A 17,426-nucleotide genomic window follows, 5' to 3' on the forward strand; every position below is an offset into this window, starting at 1 on the left:
CACTTCTATCCAGGCCAGAGGTAGGACATTTCTGATATCTTTTTTTTTTTTTTTTTTTTTTTTTTTTTTTTTTTTACAGGGCTAGCAACCCTGGAGTAGGGCACAGGCAAGCTAACAAGTCATGTTTGGGAAGATTGTAGGTTGCTCATCCCTGATCCCATACAGCAGACACAGCACTTCAGCAATCTCTAACTTCTCTGGAGGGAAATCACATTTGACCTAGGCCGAATTTATTAGGTCCCAATTCAGTGCATAATGTAAACTTAAAGAAAAGTAAAAGATCGGTCTTAAAAATTACTTAGTTGCCCACTTTATGACTTTAGATGGAGCACAAGATATATTACTTGTCACAAACCTAAAAGTTGAAGAACTGCTGAACTTATCTAGTAGAAGGAAGAAATGTCAGCTGTACCCACAGAATCCCCCTGTATTAACAACTGGGAGACTCTAGTTGGAAATGAAGGTGCAGATAGGAGTGTGAAAGTTCTGTTGCTTTCTGCAGGGCTTGCTCCATTTGTTCCAAATCTAGGCTTGTATAACTTCAATAGACAAATAAAACAAGGTATATCCACACTTATCTATTTGCTGTGAGAATTAAATGGGAAAGCAGAGTCACATGACAAGACTAAAATCGGTGTGCTACTTAATGAAAAGCCTTCTGCGACTCCACTGCACCGGCATGGAGGGCAAAGGCATCTTCTCATTTCCAGAAACATTATCTGTCACTTTCCTGATGTTTAGTGCCCTAAAATATGCACAGAGGCTTTCCTCTTAAATCATGCTATAGATGTGGAATTTCAAGAGGTGACTTTACAATCCGGCCCAATGTCTTCCAGGGCCTTTGAGATGGAAATGAAAGTTGAGAGTTTTTTCAGAGAAGCTGTCCCTGGTCTCCAGAGAGGTAGAATGTTCCCTACTCTAGGATGAGGCAGAGTTGGTGGTGACAGGAAAATCATGCATGTATTAAAAGGAACTCAAACCGACATTAAAAGAATGGCGATCAAGATGCAGTACAGCCCTATAACTTGCTACTAATGGGAAAGGCAGCAAATTCTTCCGTAGGACACATTCCTTTGATTTTCATAAGAGTTGACAATATTTATTAAGCACATCCTTTCAAACTCCCTTCATGCTGCAACTGTTAAATGTGTTTCAGCAAGAAGGTAGGTAAAGAGGGGAAGACAACACAAAGGCAGCCCATGAAGTAGTGACTTTAAACCAGTCTTCTATAAAACACCCTCCCTTATTGAAAAAATGTCATATCTGAATAGAGGAAGTGCTGAGGTGCCACTGTACTGCCCCATCAATAATTCATGCAGGTGAATAAGCAGGTCACTTGCAACAGTGGAGATGGTCCAGGGAGCTTTCAGATTTCCCCAGAGACAGAGTGCCCAGTAACTGGAAACTGGGTCATTTAAATATCACGACTCAAAATCAAAACTTGTCCCAGGAACCAGCACCAGTGGTATTGCTTAGGAGCCCATGACTCAGGTCATTCCCCAAGACTACTGAATCAGAATGTGCATTTTTATATTAAACTCAGGTGGTTTATATGGCCACTAAAGTTTGAGAGTCACTTATATGACACACTGAATTGAATGCACATTCTTATTTGCTCTTGGGTCTTTGTTCAAGTTGTTAGTTCTTTTAGGGACCTTGTTCCTCCTCCTCCACCTTCCTCTTTGATAATTCCTGCTCTATCCTTTGGGTCTCAGATAATGACTTCTGGTGCCTCTTTCCTCCCCAATTCCTGTCAAGGTGACCTCTGCTCCTCTTCAATGTACCACCAAAGCCCTGTGCACATGCAAATACATCCCCACTCCACCTCTTTCCAGCCCTCCCCAACCCAAGAAATGAGTCAGGTGCTGTCCTTGTGTGTTTCAGCAGCAGCCAGAGCCACATGTCCTGTTATAGCATCTGTCAAAAAGGCACAAAGATTTGTAGTATTTGTCTCTCCCTTTAGGCTATAAATTCTAGAAGCACAGGGATGCTTTAGGACCTAGGATAGTGCTGTGCAGTGATCGATAATCAAAAAACATCTATTAAGGTTTTTATGTTTCTATCTTTCTGAGTATCCTGCTTAACCTCAAAAGATCAGGCACAAACAAGTGTCTGAAGCCAACGCTTAATTTGCTGCAGTGGTGACAGATGGTGAGATAAGCTTCGGCCTGAGATGATAATTTAAAGAATTTCCCAGGATAGTTCTAATGAAAAAGGATCCTGCTGTTATTATTGCTAAAATGTCAAGTAAACACAGGGTGAAGTTAAACAATTTTAATAGATTCTTAAAGACAAGCTTCACTCTTATCTTCTCACCCTTAAAGAGTGCTTCTGTGAAATTTAGTATTATCTTCCATTTGATTGTCTCAATCCTATCAAGGGTATCTGCCCTTGAGCTTCATACCAAATCTCTTAATCTCAACATTAGAAAAAATAAAAATGCAGATCTATCTATCAGAAGACATCTTGAACAAGGAATTAAGATATCTCATTAAAATAAATTTCATAATATACTACAAACAAGAACTTAGAGAATTTTAAAATATGCCTTTGCACAGTTCAGGATGAAATCTTGCTCCAGGGAATGTCTTTATTTTACCCTCATCCAAAGGGATTTACCTGTTAAGTGGAGATCAGGGGCTTCAGTTCATCTTTCAAAGAATGATTTGTTTTAAAATTCTCATGATGTGTTAGTATCTCCTGTCTTCATGGACTGCCCAGGCTGGGACAGACTCCTGCCTAGACCAAGTTGTAGTTGAGCACCTGTTAGTTCTCTTCTCAGTTACTCCTGCAATTTGGTCTGCTGAGCCCATTCATCCGTGAATCCTGCTAAGTCAGTTAGCAACTTCCTCATCCCCTGCCCTTGATAGTTTAGTCCTTGGCATGTGGTTAGCAAGAATTTGTTAAGCCCAGATTCCCCCTCCTTACTATCTCCTTTTAGTGATTTTTTAAAAATCTGCTGACCCTCTCAGTCTGCCTGTGGGCTGTAAAGCCCACTTGCCCATGTTCTGTGGAGTGGAGCTTAGTTCTACACTGATGTCTGTCTCTCTGTCATAGCAGCTTGCATGAAATCTGTCTTGTCATTGTTAACAAAATCTGGAGCAAAATTTTGAGTTTTACACTGTGTACTTTTCTGGTTTTAAATATCTCCCAGGCGAGAAGTTTATATGTCCTTTAATGGGATTCTATTCAGAGGATAGAAACAAAAATAAAGACATGTGCATTGCTATTATTAATTGAAAAGCACCCTGAAAACTATATTGTTCATCAATGTGTCCATGGATGGAGTTAGTATGCAGATATGAAGATGACTCCCCTTTACCCAAAAATACATCGCGGATACGGCACCCCTGTTAACTGAACACAGCTGAAGACAAAATATTACAATCCATAGCTATCAACATGAGTGGCAGCTTCTCACATAAAAGGGCTGATCCAGTCATTCTGTGCTGAAAGGCTTGTAAGAGTGCACCATTTCAGGCCAGCAAGGTTGTAAGCCCTTGAGAAGCACCACGTAGAGCTCATCGGCCTGGACTCCCTGTTGTCTCTGACACTCAGTCCCCTCTGCATTCCGCCTCCCTCTCTCTTCACTCTGGCCACCCTTTGCTTTTGCTTTCCTAGAATAGACCAAGCATGGCTATGGTTTGGAGCTTTATAAGGTGTTGTCTCAGCTGGAACCTGCTTTGCTGGAGATCTGCAGGTCTCTCAAATGCCACCTTTTCAGTGACATTTCCTCCCCTGACTACAGTTTCTGCAATTGCCCTCTAGACCTCCCTGTCTCTGGATTCCTAACATCTCCTACCCTGCTCTATTTTCTCAGTATCCATATGATGTTCTTACATTTTATAGAATGTATTAACTTCCTGCATCTATTATTTATTACCTTCCTCTCCCCCCTGCCCTCACTGCTTACAGGTTATAAACTCCATGAATGTAGCTATCTATGCTGAGTTTTAATGATATATTCCCATTCCAAGAATATGGCATAATAGGAGCTCAGCATAGTAGGAGTATAGTAAGAGCTCAGTAAACATTTCTTGGGTCAATGAGTTCATTAAAGCATTGGTCATACAAAGTTTCATACTCATGGAAACATGAAAATATTAACAGTGGTCACCTTAGGGTGATGGGGTTATTTGTGATTATATTCTTTCTTCCTTTTTGCAATTCCTGTACATTTGGCCAGAGAATGTTTTCTATTCTAAAATGGGTGATAGAAAGACCTTTGGAAATTTGGTGCTTATGAACAAATTAAGAAATGCAAAATTCTATTGTATTTACAACTCTAAGGAATTTCTCTGGTTAGTAAATAACTTTTTTTCCTTTCAAATCACATGAAGTTGGTAACCCTCACATATATGGGATTGCTTTAGTGAGGACTTCTCACGGGTCCTATGGAGGTGACAGACATTTCAGCCAGCACAGTCAAAGTGGACCAATGAGAGTGGAGAAGCCAGCAGATGTTACCTTAAACTGGAAGCACCCTTCATAACAAAAGCTTCACCTGTCTGAGAAAAACATTTGCAGTTGCCTGTAGCTATGCCTTGCCTCCTTTATGTTTCTGGGGCTGTGACTTTTGAAGGATTTTGTAACTGTCTGTGTAGATAATTGATGAAATGAACTCACCTGGGACTACTCTGTACAGTACCTCACCTGTTCTGGGTAATGAGACTTAGATCAAGAGCTGAGGCTCTTGGAGGCTGCCAGCCAAGCTTTCTGGCACAGTATTAAAGGATATTATCATTCCATGAATACATATCCCCTGAGAAGGAGCACCTCCTGATGCATAAGAATGGCCAAAACTAATAGCTTCATTTTTCCTTAACAACTTTAATGGACTCAAGAATTTTATTGAGCTCTTTATTGGGTACATTAGAGTATTTTTTTAAAAAAATATCCAAGCCAGGAGGATGATTTTGAAGAAATACTAAAACAACCTCAGCATGTTGGAATGGGCCTGAAGAATAGTCCTTAAGTAAGGTTTGGGGGATAACCTTGGCCAGGTAATTCCTGCTAGCAGGCATTTTGGCATATATATTAAGATTTAATGATCAACTCTGCAAAATGAACTTGGAGTTGTTATTATTACAGTTGTAGATTATTTCCACATGGTGCAAGTAACTCAGTTCCTTAATTAAATGAAAATCAATGCATTTTCATTTTATGACTTTAAAAAGTGCAGCTTGTTAAATGTCAAACATTATAAATAAAAATCGAATAAGCTTAAAATAGAGATAGTTTTATATCAAAAGCACAGCAATGAGAATATAACAGGACTCACAAACTGAGAGCCATATCGGCCTGCACAGTATTAAAATATTTTAATTTAGCTGCCAACACTTGGAAAGGGGAAGAATGTATCGCCCGCAAAAGACCACGTTTCTGTCTTCTCTGGAACAAACAGTAAATCAGGCTGCACTGGGCAGTAATTGGTGAACTTGGGACCTCTCTAAAGCATGCCTTCAGAATCTGCTGCCCTGGTTTTCATTAAGTATTGGCCTGGAAAATATTTGATTATGTGAGATAAAACATCTGGGACATATTTTTTTATCTCAGATTTTCCTTCCTGGATTTTCTTGTTTTTGCCTTTTTTTGGGGGGGGGGCTTTATTATTTTTTTTTAGAGCAGTTTTAGGTTCACAGGAAATTTAAGATGAATGTACAGAAAGGTCCCCTGTTGGCCCTGCCCCAGCCCCCACATCGCCTCCCAGTCACCAGCATTTCCCCAGAGAGTGCTGCACTTATGGGTTTTGGTAAACTACACACTGAAGATGGTAACCACCCAACATCCTCAGTCTGCACCAAGGCTCACCTTTGTGCTGTATGTTCTATGGGATTGGAGAAATAAATAATGAATGACATGTATATTATTATAGTATCTACAGGGTATTCTCATGACTCTAGAAATCCTCTATGCTCTGCTTATTTTACTCTCCTCAAACCACCCTCAAATTTTTAGAATTGTATTAACTATTCCGTGAGTTAGTTTTGTTCTCAGAATAGTTTTAAACTTATGTTGCATTTTGAAAGAAAGCACACAATGTCAGTTCTCCATAAATGTGGTTGGGACAATAAGGACCTCACTTTAAACAATCTAGTGACTTTTCTTTAAGTAAGCCATGTAAAAATAAAGATCATCTTTTAATTTTGATTTCCTACTTTAGGACGTGAGGGTCTCTAGTTCTGAGATAAAAGTTTTAGGGAACCTATCAGAGATATCAGGTAGATGGAAACAGTATATGCCATTAAGTGGAATCTTCCTGCTGTTAAAAATCATTATAAAGTTTGTGTAAATTATAATTGCAATATTTGAAATCAGTAGAATGAAGGAAGCCATGATGCATAACAACACCTACATATTAAGCCCAGGAGAAGATTAGCAGTTGACTTAAATATGTCAAAGTCAACCCTTCTTCTTCCATGTGATATAGTGAAAATATCACTGTGTACTAGAAATAAAAGACTTGAATTGGGGTCCCTCCTCTATCATTTTCATCAGTTTGGCCTGGGGAAAGTTACTTAATCTTCCTGAGATCTGGTTTCCTCATCTGTTGCATAAGAACAATTCGTGGATAATATCTACTTCACAAGATTCCTTGTTGCTGAATCTCAGTAAATAGTAGTAAACACAGTTAATCGAGCACCTGCTTTCTTCCAGTCTCTGTGACAGGATCTTACATTGGTTGCTTCAAATCCATTCCCAGCATCATGGCGGGGCAGGTGCCCTTAGCTTATTATAGGCATAAGAAGACTGAAGGCTTGGCACCTTCTCGGAGTAACAGTTTATCAAGACGCTTCTTTGGAGTCTAAACGGAGATGGGCCGGCCCCCTGCCTGTGCCCTTTCCCAGATGCTCTTCCTGCTTTCGTTACATGCTGTGAACTGTTTTTCCTGTGGGCCCTTCCACTGGATTTGGACACTCAGGTCTATAGAGAACAATGCAGGCCAGAGTGAGGGTTGGCATGAGATCTCTCCATGGCTGCACCAGGTTTATGTCTACTCCTGTTGAGAGAAGAGGGCTATTTTGGAGTCCTGGTAGTGGGGGGGGGTATTACCAAACATCACCAGGCCTGGGGTTACATGAAAATGAAATAGAAAATTAGACTCCTTTTATGATTTGAGGCATGAGGAAAGCTCTGCCCGAGTATGAATTTCTGCCACCTGTCCACCTTGATGCTTAAAACTCTATTTTGGTCTTGCAGTCATTCAAGACAGAGAGGGTAGCAGGGTCCTGAAGGGATGGGCACAGCAGGGGTGAAATGTACCAGTGAAGAAGAGGTCAGGTGCAAAAGGACTGTATACCAGGAAACCTGTGAGGTCAAGGTCAAAGCCTCAGGGTGAGCACCCAGGAGGCTCACAGGATGCTGGAAGGAAAGAGGGTGCCCTGATCACAACTTGGATTTTTAATCCCCTGGACCCCACGCCCCACAACCAACCTGGATTCCTGGGAGTGTCTCTTGGCAGGCAGGGCAGCAGAGAGGCAGATGGGAGAGTTTGGTTCAACTACCCACATGGCTGATGGAGAGGACCACACCCACCATAAAGGAGTTAAAACACCAGCAGATTTGGAGAGGAAGCAAGAGAGGAGAGGAAAAAAGAAATAGCAGTTTTAGAATCATTTAAGAGGAATGACACAGATTCACAGTCGGCTGTCTTTTAAAAAAGCACAAAAGTAGCTAAATGGGGAGTTGGCAACAATATTATTTTTTAACTCAGAAAAGGGTTCCAAGATTACAGATGTTTTTCAGTGGTATCTGTCTTGGGTCATGCTGAATTTATGTTTGTGATTGAGCTTCACATCTTTAATGCATCAAAAGGCAATTTACATTTTGCAGATAAGAATTTGACCTGTTGCATGCAGATCTGCAAGGGAGAATCAGCCTTTTGTGTTTCTCAAGCTTAATGTTTTAAAAGGGAATAGCTAGGCAACAGATCCAGCTTCTTTGAAGGCTTTGTAAATAAGATTTCTACCCCATGTATGCATCCAAGTCATATTAATAAATCCCTTTTCAGTGCAAATCAATAGTATATCACTTCAAATCTCAGAAGTTGTAATGTTACTATAAGTATGAAAAAGAATACTATCTGTAGGTCTATCTATTTATCTATCCATTTATCATCATCATCATCATCATCATCTGTTTATAAGCAAAGAGTAAAAAGGAAGCAGTGAAACAATCTTTGAATCTCATTGCCCAGTAGCTGCTGGCAAATCATTAGAATACAATAACATTTTGCTGTCTGAATGAAGATAACAGAGAAGAAATAAGGTAGGAAATTGTTTGAGCCATCAAAGCAGAAAATACCAGGTGTAGGAGAAAGGTGGTAATAACAAGATATGAATGAGCAACCACGGAGTCACGGAGTCACATGAGAGCTTCGATCGAAGCCACTCACTCAGGTCTATAATTCTTCTGAAAGATATTTCACGTTTATTCCTAGAAAGTGCTCATTTATTTGTAGCATTGTAAATGTTTTTCTTTTTCAAGTTTCACTTTTTGTTTGTGACTCATATGAAACTATAGTTTATCAAAGTGTTTGATTTATATTCAGCCAATGTGCTAAATTCATTTATTAAATGAATAAATGATTCATCTGCAGATTATTTTGTATTTCTAGGTACACAATGAAATGAATTGCAAATGCTGACAGCTTTAGTTTCTTCTATATACATATACACATTTTGTTCTTGTTATTGCTTTACTGTGGTGGCTGGAATATTCAGGAAATGTTGAACAAATTCATTAATGTAAAAATCCTTAAATTTATACCACTATGTACTATGTTTGCTGTAGTATTTTTCTTTGTTTGTTTGTAGATACTGTTTACTAAGGAAGTCCTTGTCTATTTCTACTTAAAACATTTTTTTCTAGTACTTTTATTCTATTACTTATGATAGAATATTATATTTTATCCAGTGCCTTTCTGGATTTATGAAGATACTCAGATGATTTTTTCTCCTTTAGATTATTAATATTATTGATCATAATAATTGATTTCATTAAGCCAGGCTTAGAGGTGTTTATCTTCTTTTACTTTCCATATGAGTTTGCATTCTTTTGGAATTATCTGTTTTATTGAAACATACTGAATCATGGGCTCAACTCTCCAGTAGAACTATCTGGGAGTATAGCATTTTTTTTTTGAAGGAAGGTTTACAATCAAATAATCAAATCTTTGATTTTTTTTTGATACCAGGGATTAAATCTAAGGGCCCCTAACTATTGAGCAATATTGCCTTTGAGACCCAGTCTCACTAGGTTGCTTACAGCCTCCCTGGGTTGCTGAGGCTGGTTTCAAAACTGCCATCCTCTTGCCTTAGCCTCCAGAGCTGCCAGGATAAGAGGTGTGCACCACCACCATGCCTGGCTAAATCTTTAATCCTTATACACCATTCATGGCTTCCATTTCTTCTTGGGCTATTTAGGTAAGTTATGGTTTTACTTGAAATTACCTGTTTTATTAAATATTTTTTTGTAATTTTTGCCTCAAGTATCTGTAGTAATCTTCATTTTTTGTCATTCCTACAATTGTGTTTTTGTTCTATCAAATTAAATATCTCAGGGATAACTTGATTTGCTTTTCTAAGGACAAATCTTTGATTAGTTTGTCCTCTTTGGTCTATATTTACTTTCTAATGTATTAATTTCTGGTCTTATTATTATCTCTTTTTTTTCACCTTCTTTAGAGTTATTTTGTTTTTTCTAATGTTTACTGTATCATGTTTAGCCTATTTTAAAAAATGCACCCATTTATGTTTTTATCGTATAGTGCTTTTATCTGGATTCTATGTTTTGAAATGTGCCAATTTTTATTACCCATAGATTATAACTAGTTTATAAATTGCATCATAGCTATGCAGGTGCATGTACATTTGAAATTGCATTTTAATTTTTATTTATATGAAAAATTTTAATTTATGTTTACTTTGATGATTTCTGGTTGAATTGCTTTGTGCTCTTGTAACATGTTTTGCATGCCATTCATATTTGGTCTTTGTATAGAATTCCTTTATAATCCAGTGTAGATGGTCAATTTCTGTAAACATTGTATGCATTTAGCAGTTTGGGGTTGTATTATCCAATATATGTCTATTAAAATATATTGGTTTTGATGTTCAAATAATTCTAAATTCATATTGAATTTTTTTTGGTGCGGGATAACTTTTTCTTTGTACATTTTCACTGATTTAATTTTGAGGCAATTTTGTTGGATGAATACAAATATTATCAGTTTTGTTGGATGAATACAAATATTGTCCTATATTTAATTTTTCTTGACACCATGGGGCATTATTAATATTGTTTATACAGCCAATACTTATTTAGACTTACTAAATATTTAAAACATCCTTGATATTTTATTTTTTCCCATTCTGCAGACCTCACATCTGGGACTGCCTTTCTTCTGCATGGAGTAAATCTCCTATAATTTTATGTAATGAGAAGTAATGCTCTTGGTGTTTGTATGAATATGTATTTATCCTCACAAGATATTTTCACTGAATATAGAATTCTAAACTGGAGATTTTTTTCCTTTGACATATTGAAGATGCTGCTTCCTCATCCCTGGTAGCCTCTTGTTGCTTTTGTGATACCAGGAATCAGTGTGATTATTATTTTTGATCGTTTGTGTCTTTTTTTTTTAACCAACTGTTATTAACAATTTTCTATTATCATTGGTGGTATGATGATGTTTAGCTGGTAATTCCTTATTATCTTATCTATTCTTTAAGTATTTTGGTATGTTTGAAAATATTTTATTACCCATTTTAATCACTTTCATCAAGAGGATTGATAAATAACTTTGTTACACTACTAGAGCTGAAACTCACCAGCATTTACAAGTTACCTGAAGCTGTTTGGAAGAGTCACACACAGAAAAGACAACAGTACCAAGGCTTTGAAGGCTGAGAAAACATGGGAGGATGAGGGACATCTATCAATATTTGTGAGCAGAGAAGACCCTACTAAAAGAACAAGCTTATTGCCTGAACAGCTTTTCATAAAGAATTAGAAGTAGTTGGACTGACAAGGAATTAGACAATTATTTTGCCTAGAGATACATGGTTATGTGATCATTTTGAGCTATAGCAATGAGCAGTAGTGAAAACAACAGTAACAGTAATTACTGTACAGGTGGAGCCTCCCTTACCACTGGAAAAGTTCTGGCTCTTAGATGTTTTCAGAGCTTGGAATAATTGCATATGCATGTTGAGCTATCTTGGGAGTGGGACACAGGTCTAAACATAAGATTCCTTTGTTTTGTATATACACAGACCAAAGGTAGCTCTTACTGCCCCCTGTCACATGCAGGAAATGACACCCAAGTAGAAAACTCAACAAGTGTTCAGTTTTCTACTTGGGTGTCATTCCAGTGCTCAGAAAATATGGGATTTCAAAGTATTTTGGATTAACAGGTATTTGAGTTAGGGATGCTCAACCTGTAGGTCACCCCTTAGAAATTCAATAAACCATCTTCATTTTTTTAATGTAGATCATAATTAAGATGACCGTGAAGCTTACAGTTTTCATAGCAGACCTGAGTGAAAATCATTTTATGAATGTCAAAAACAAATATTTGACACAGTAGGTGTCCTGATTTTTAGTTTAAACAAATGCTGTCTTCTTATACACCTAGTGCACAATCTGTTTCTGGAAAGCAACATGCTTCAGAGGAAGTTTATCCCGATACAATACATCAAAACGCTCAGGTATTTCCAAGTTATTGATAACCTTATTAAGTCTTAATTTCATGTTAAAAATTCAATATAACAGTATTCTATCATTGTGCGTACAGTTTTAATTTTTCAGAAAGAGCTCAAGTGAGTGGCTTAAATTCAGACTGCAGATTGGATGTGTGCTGCCTCTTGGCCAGGTCTAAATTGCTTTCACCACAAAGCGCTTTTACCTTGATGGAGGTTGAATAGCACAATCCAATATGCTAAAGAGGGAAATAGAATGATCAATCTTTTCATGACCCTTCAGTCAATTTCAGTTAAAAAAAAAGGCAATATAAAAATGATCAGGTTTTAGAATGAGATTCAGAAATAAAGGAAAGAATTAACATCTCCCTTCTCTTTTCTCACAATAATTCATTCAACTAAAAGGAAGGAAATCATTTAAATCACTAATAAGAAGACAAAATTTAAATCACCATTTCAAATCCTAAACTCTAAGCACTGAGCTTACAAAGGGAAAAGTGTTCTACATTCATTTTCTACTTCATGAAAAAAAGCATGTGAGCCAAGTCAACATTTAAAATATTCACACACGATAACTAGGCACATTTTACAGTATTTGTCCAAGTATTTTATATCTGAAAGAAAAATTTTAGTTAAAAATTATAATAAAATTTTCATTTGGGCAGTACTTCAGATTTTGCAATAATCAATCAATATTATTGACAAAATTGTATCTTTGCACAATTTGTAAATGAATCATTTTAAAGCCAATTACCTATTTAAAGCATTATTCAACCCACCTAAAAACATATTTTTAAAGATAGTATAACAACTTTTTTTCTCTTTCTCATTTATTTATTTTTAAATTAATTCCACAATACAAGTGCATTTCCCAGGTACCAGGCATTTGTGAGTTATTGATCATCTTATTAAGGCTTAATTTCATCTTATAAATTTAATATAATAATATTCTATCGTATGTGCAGTTTTAATTTTTCTTTCTGAAAAATCTGATTGCATTTTTTTCAAACATTCTTATCTCAATTACTGTCGCATTGCTGACACGACTTTCTGCTTTTGTTCATAACTCAATCCATTTTCTTTCAGAAGATGGAATCAAGGTTCAGAAATGGAACCAGCATTTGTGTCTGAAGGTTAGCAAGAAATATGCTTTCCATTCACCCACTAGTAGTCACTTCCGAGATAAAACTTGGTGGACTAAGAACCCTTTGCTTTCTGAAGGTAGATAATGAGAATAAAGTAAGTGGAACACCAATTCTTACACAGTTACAACTCTTACTAATAGGTGCTTCAGGTATGAGGCCCCATTTGAATCAAAACAACAAAAGAAGGTTGCTCGAGAAAAAGATCATCCAATGAATATGACATAAATATGCATTTCAGGGTTCATAACTCCAAAATTCCCAATGAGCCAAGGTTCAAGGAACTTTGGTTTGTTCTTGGAAATTGAATCTCATCCTTTCCAGGGGAAGCGGGCACAGATTTTACAGAGGTCGAACAGATGAATGTATCCCCTCATTATTAGGAAAGCTCAGCTGTTGGCATAGCAGCCTTCAGCGCTGCCTCATTAGATGCCACTGAGAAAGTGAAGCCAGGGCAGAAAGTGAGCAGATCCAGCCAGGGCAATGATGCAGAGACTTCGGGGCTTAGTCCTTAAAACTGTTGTTTTCTTATTTATCAAATGTTAGGGGTGTTGTGAACATATTTCTGAGTAAACCTGTTTCCTTTTTTTTTTTTTTTTTTTGCAAATTATAGCTGCAAACAGGTGACGGAGCTTCCATGTGGCACAGGAGAAGGGGGCAAAAAATAAAAAAATTTTAAAAAAAGCCCAGTGTTAAGGAGCCATTGTTAATGGGTGCTCAGGGAGGAAACTCAGCAGGTCACCATCTATGAGCCAGTTCCTAGGCAGAGCAGAGCAGATTGTGTCCCATAGAGAAGAGACTTGTGGTTAGAATGTCTTCCCTTCTGAAGGATCAGTTAAGCCAAGATGTGTCAACCCAGAGAACAAAACCCACTGTGAGATACGATTACTCACTTACGTATTTACTTTCGTCGTGTTTACATCATCGTTTCCCAAGGAATCTGACATAAGTGTCTCAAATGCAACGACATCCCAGTTGTGACAGAGCTAGAAACAAGAGCTGGTGGAGTTTGGATCTTAGGTGTCCCCAAAGGCCCCAGCGTTTAAAGGTTTGGTCCTCAGAATGGTGCTGTTGGGAAGTGGAGGGGCTTTATAGGGGGCACCTCCTGGGAAGTCTTTAGTTCCATGGGGATGTGTCCTTGAAGTGGGTTATGGGAACCTGGTCTCTTCTTCTTTCTTTGGGCCCGAGGTGAGCAGTTTTGCTCTGCCACATGGTCCAACCAGGACGTGCTGCCATAAGCTCAGAGCCACAGTGCCAACGAATTATGATTAAAGCCTTTAAAACTGTGAGCCAAAAATAAACTTCTTCTTCATAATAAAGTTTGTTATCTCAGTTATTAGTTAGCGTAACAGAAAACTGACTAACCCAGGAGTCAGGAGGAAGCTTCATGTATGTTAGTATTCCTCATGACTATTGCATGATTGCTTGAATGGCGGAATTCCCTATTGCCTCAACAAATAATTATGGTAACATGTCCTAGACCTTGTCATGGGTACAGATTTACTTCTGAGTTTTTCAGTTTTTGAAGCAAAGTTTTCTAGAAACTCTACAAGCATTAGATTTTTGCTGAAATATGAGATCAAAATGAGATTCCTTTCTAATAGTTTATTGACAGCTCCCATTAGCCAATTTATAAGCATAATAGGCAGAAAGATCATAATCCTTCTAAGTGATCATAAAACTAGGTAGAAATCTGTGTGCCACTCATTCTTTTAATCCTCAACAAATGACTACTGAACCTCAAACACTGCAAGTTACTTGAGATACCGCAGTGAATGAGCAGACAAAACCCAGCTCCATGAGTTTATGTTGTATTGGATGAGACAGACAAAAAAAGCCACATGGTAAAACAGGACAAAAATAAGGAAAATAACCTTTGATATTACTCTTACAAGGTAAGTATTTCAAATGGATTGTCTAGTTCTCCCTACACACAAGTAATGAGGACTAGGTCAGGAACTATTCAGATACATATTCAGGTAGTTAAATAATTTTGCTAAAGTCACATAGTAAGGCACAGAACATGATTTTAAACCCATGTCTTCCAATCCCATGCCTTGGAATTTTTTCCATTACAAAGCACTGTGTATCATACAGCCCAAAAGTGCATTGAATGGTCCCAAAGAGCTGTGTTGGATATCACAGGAAGAAAACATGTAGAAAACCTGACACAGAAAGTGTATCTGAATATTTTAGGGTTTTCCACTCACAGCTTCATACAAAACAGGATGCAACTGGTGAGAGCAGAATGAAGCAGCTGGGTAATTAGTGATAGAACACCTGTTATCCTCATTATTCTCCTTTTCCAGTTTTTTTTTTTATGATTAAAATTGCTTCCAGAGGGCTTTGAGTCCATTTAACCCCCTGCAGGTACGTAGTTACTTTTTGCTTTTCTCACCCTGGCCTAGCAGTGCCCGTTGGGAGAGGTGTCATTATTGGATGAAAGCAGTGGAGTAGAACTGGCGACAGTGCGTGAAGCCGATGGTTTTACCATTGCTCAGAATGCCTTCGCTGGAGAGTCTCAGAAATAAACACGGAGATGCTATTTAAGTGGTCACAGAAGGGCAGTGGTTGCCTTTGCTAGGTTGACTAATTCTGATTTTTAAAGAGAAAAGAAAGTCACCAGGTAAACGAGGCATTCCGTTTTCCACAGTGCTGGTTATTTATTTATTTATCTTTGCCACGGCCTCCAGCCTACTGCAGAACGTGCAAGACTGAGGCAGAAATGCCAGGAACACAACAGCACGACAAGCTGAGTGGAGCTAACGATGACTGATCTGCTTGCAAAAGGTCAGGCGTGTGCAGCAGAGTGGACATCCTGCACAGACTCATTTCTTCCGTGGCTGTGCTAAAGCAACAGGGAGATCAGGCAATAACCCAGTGAATTTAGTCAGTGCTGCTGTTCAATGCTGGCCGTCCATTCAACAACTCCTATTTATTGTCTAAACTGTCCACTAACGACATTCTTCACTTTCATCTCCTTTTCAGACCTCAGTGGGAGGAGTGAAGGGAACCCATACACATGTCAGACGGCTGTGATGGGGTTCACTTCTGTCTTTTGAGCACTGTGCGATTTTATCCCGGAGAGTAGGACTGAGAGACCAGTCGCACCCAGCACCAGTCTGGAGGTGGTTAAAGTGCACAGAAGTGGAAAGAACAAGAGGCAAGTTTTAAGAAACAGCTGACATGAAAGGCCAAAGTCTGAGAGGCTGAACCCCACTGCCGATTCCATAGAGTGAACCTGGGCCCAACAGAAAATTTTTAAAAATATAAAAATATAGAAAATTCAGTAAGAATAGAACTAGGAGTGAGAAAAGGACAGCCATTCGCATCCTTCTGAAACTCTCAGCTGAGACTCAAATTCTCCTTCCTGAGCTTTGGACTGTAAGGCCCAGATGTCTACATCTCAAGGTCAAATTCTGCATCATCTCAAGTTCAAATTCATCCACCTGATACAATTTTCCCTTGGAGTTTTCAGCTTAGTTTCTGTCATTAAAATCATCTTCAATGATCTAAACTACAGAAAATTTGAATTGACCATTGACTCCTTTCCTCCTCACCCTAGATATTGAACAAATTACCAAATCCCTCCAATATGACTCTAAATATGCCTGGCATCCCACCCTTTTTAAAAATTTTCTTTTTGCATTTTTATTTTCATTGAAAGAATTAAATTCTTCTTCATAAGCCATAGATGAGGAGACCAGGACTGGAGGCATATCATGAAGACTGAGGGATGGAGCAAGAAGTGGGCCCCAGTTAAAGAGCTAAGGAAGAATTTATTCAAGGCCACTGCAGTAGAGGAGAGAGACCAGAATGGAGCCTGCAACCCACTCAGCTTGAAGATCAGCAGCGGAGGTCACGGTCATCAATGTTTGTTGACTTATCTACAATAAACGTTCTCCTATCTTTATGACAGAAGGGGGTTTCACAAGGTGGAGCAAGGCACCCACAGAGGTTGTGGTCCTAGTCTCCCACAGAGACGGGGAGAGAGGATTGCTGTCCCCTTTTATGTCTACACTTCAAGTAAACGGTTCCCAGATCCTTACGAAAGTCTGTAGAACTTACAGGAAGCTTTCAAAATGATGACTACATCAAAAGGTCAGAGAAATAAAATACAAATACAAGTTTTCTAAAGAAATTCTCTAAGAAAGTGGGGTGTGGACCCTGAGTCAGGAAGAAGCATATCTACAAGTCAGCCCGGCAGAGGGACAAGTGACAGCTGACTTGGTCAGTGGATGTCAGGGGCTTCCCTTCCTCCCCACGCTCACTTCCCTCCACAGGGAACCAGAGGCTTTGCCTCTGTGACATCATGGCTCTGTCTGTGCAGCTTATTTCTCCAAAGATGTCTTCAAAATTTCCCTCCAGAGCAATTTATTGTTTGTTGACAGCCTCCAGGAACATGGTCTGGTGCTAGGAGGCTGAAAAGGAGTTCTCTTGCCCCTGGTGACACACCTCACCCTTGTCTGCCAGCAAGGCCTTTAATGTCGGAACCTTCATCACTTTGGGAAAGACAAAATGGCCAAACTACAGATTAGGGCACAGGAATCCTCCCGAGTTGGGTGTTTTGAATGAATCTGAG

At 38.6% G+C, this 17,426-nt stretch overlaps 1 protein-coding gene across 13 annotated transcripts in view; it reads right to left on the minus strand.

The window, feature by feature from the left end:
• Sphkap (SPHK1 interactor, AKAP domain containing) overlaps nt 1-17,426 on the minus strand; it is a 152,803-nt gene that overhangs the window by 119,882 nt on the left and 15,495 nt on the right. For 5 of the 13 annotated variants that reach the window (XM_021727115.3, XM_021727114.3, XM_040267966.2 and 2 more), the window contains exon 2: nt 7,435-7,513. The exons of the other annotated variants lie outside the window; for them this stretch is intronic. In XM_021727115.3, coding sequence (XP_021582790.2) covers nt 7,435-7,513 — 79 coding nt within the window. The remainder of the gene's footprint in view (nt 1-7,434; nt 7,514-17,426) is intronic. 13 annotated transcript variants of the gene reach the window in all.

Source organism: Ictidomys tridecemlineatus, chromosome 7, assembly GCF_052094955.1.
Source record: "Ictidomys tridecemlineatus isolate mIctTri1 chromosome 7, mIctTri1.hap1, whole genome shotgun sequence".
NCBI lineage: Eukaryota > Metazoa > Chordata > Mammalia > Rodentia > Sciuridae > Ictidomys > Ictidomys tridecemlineatus.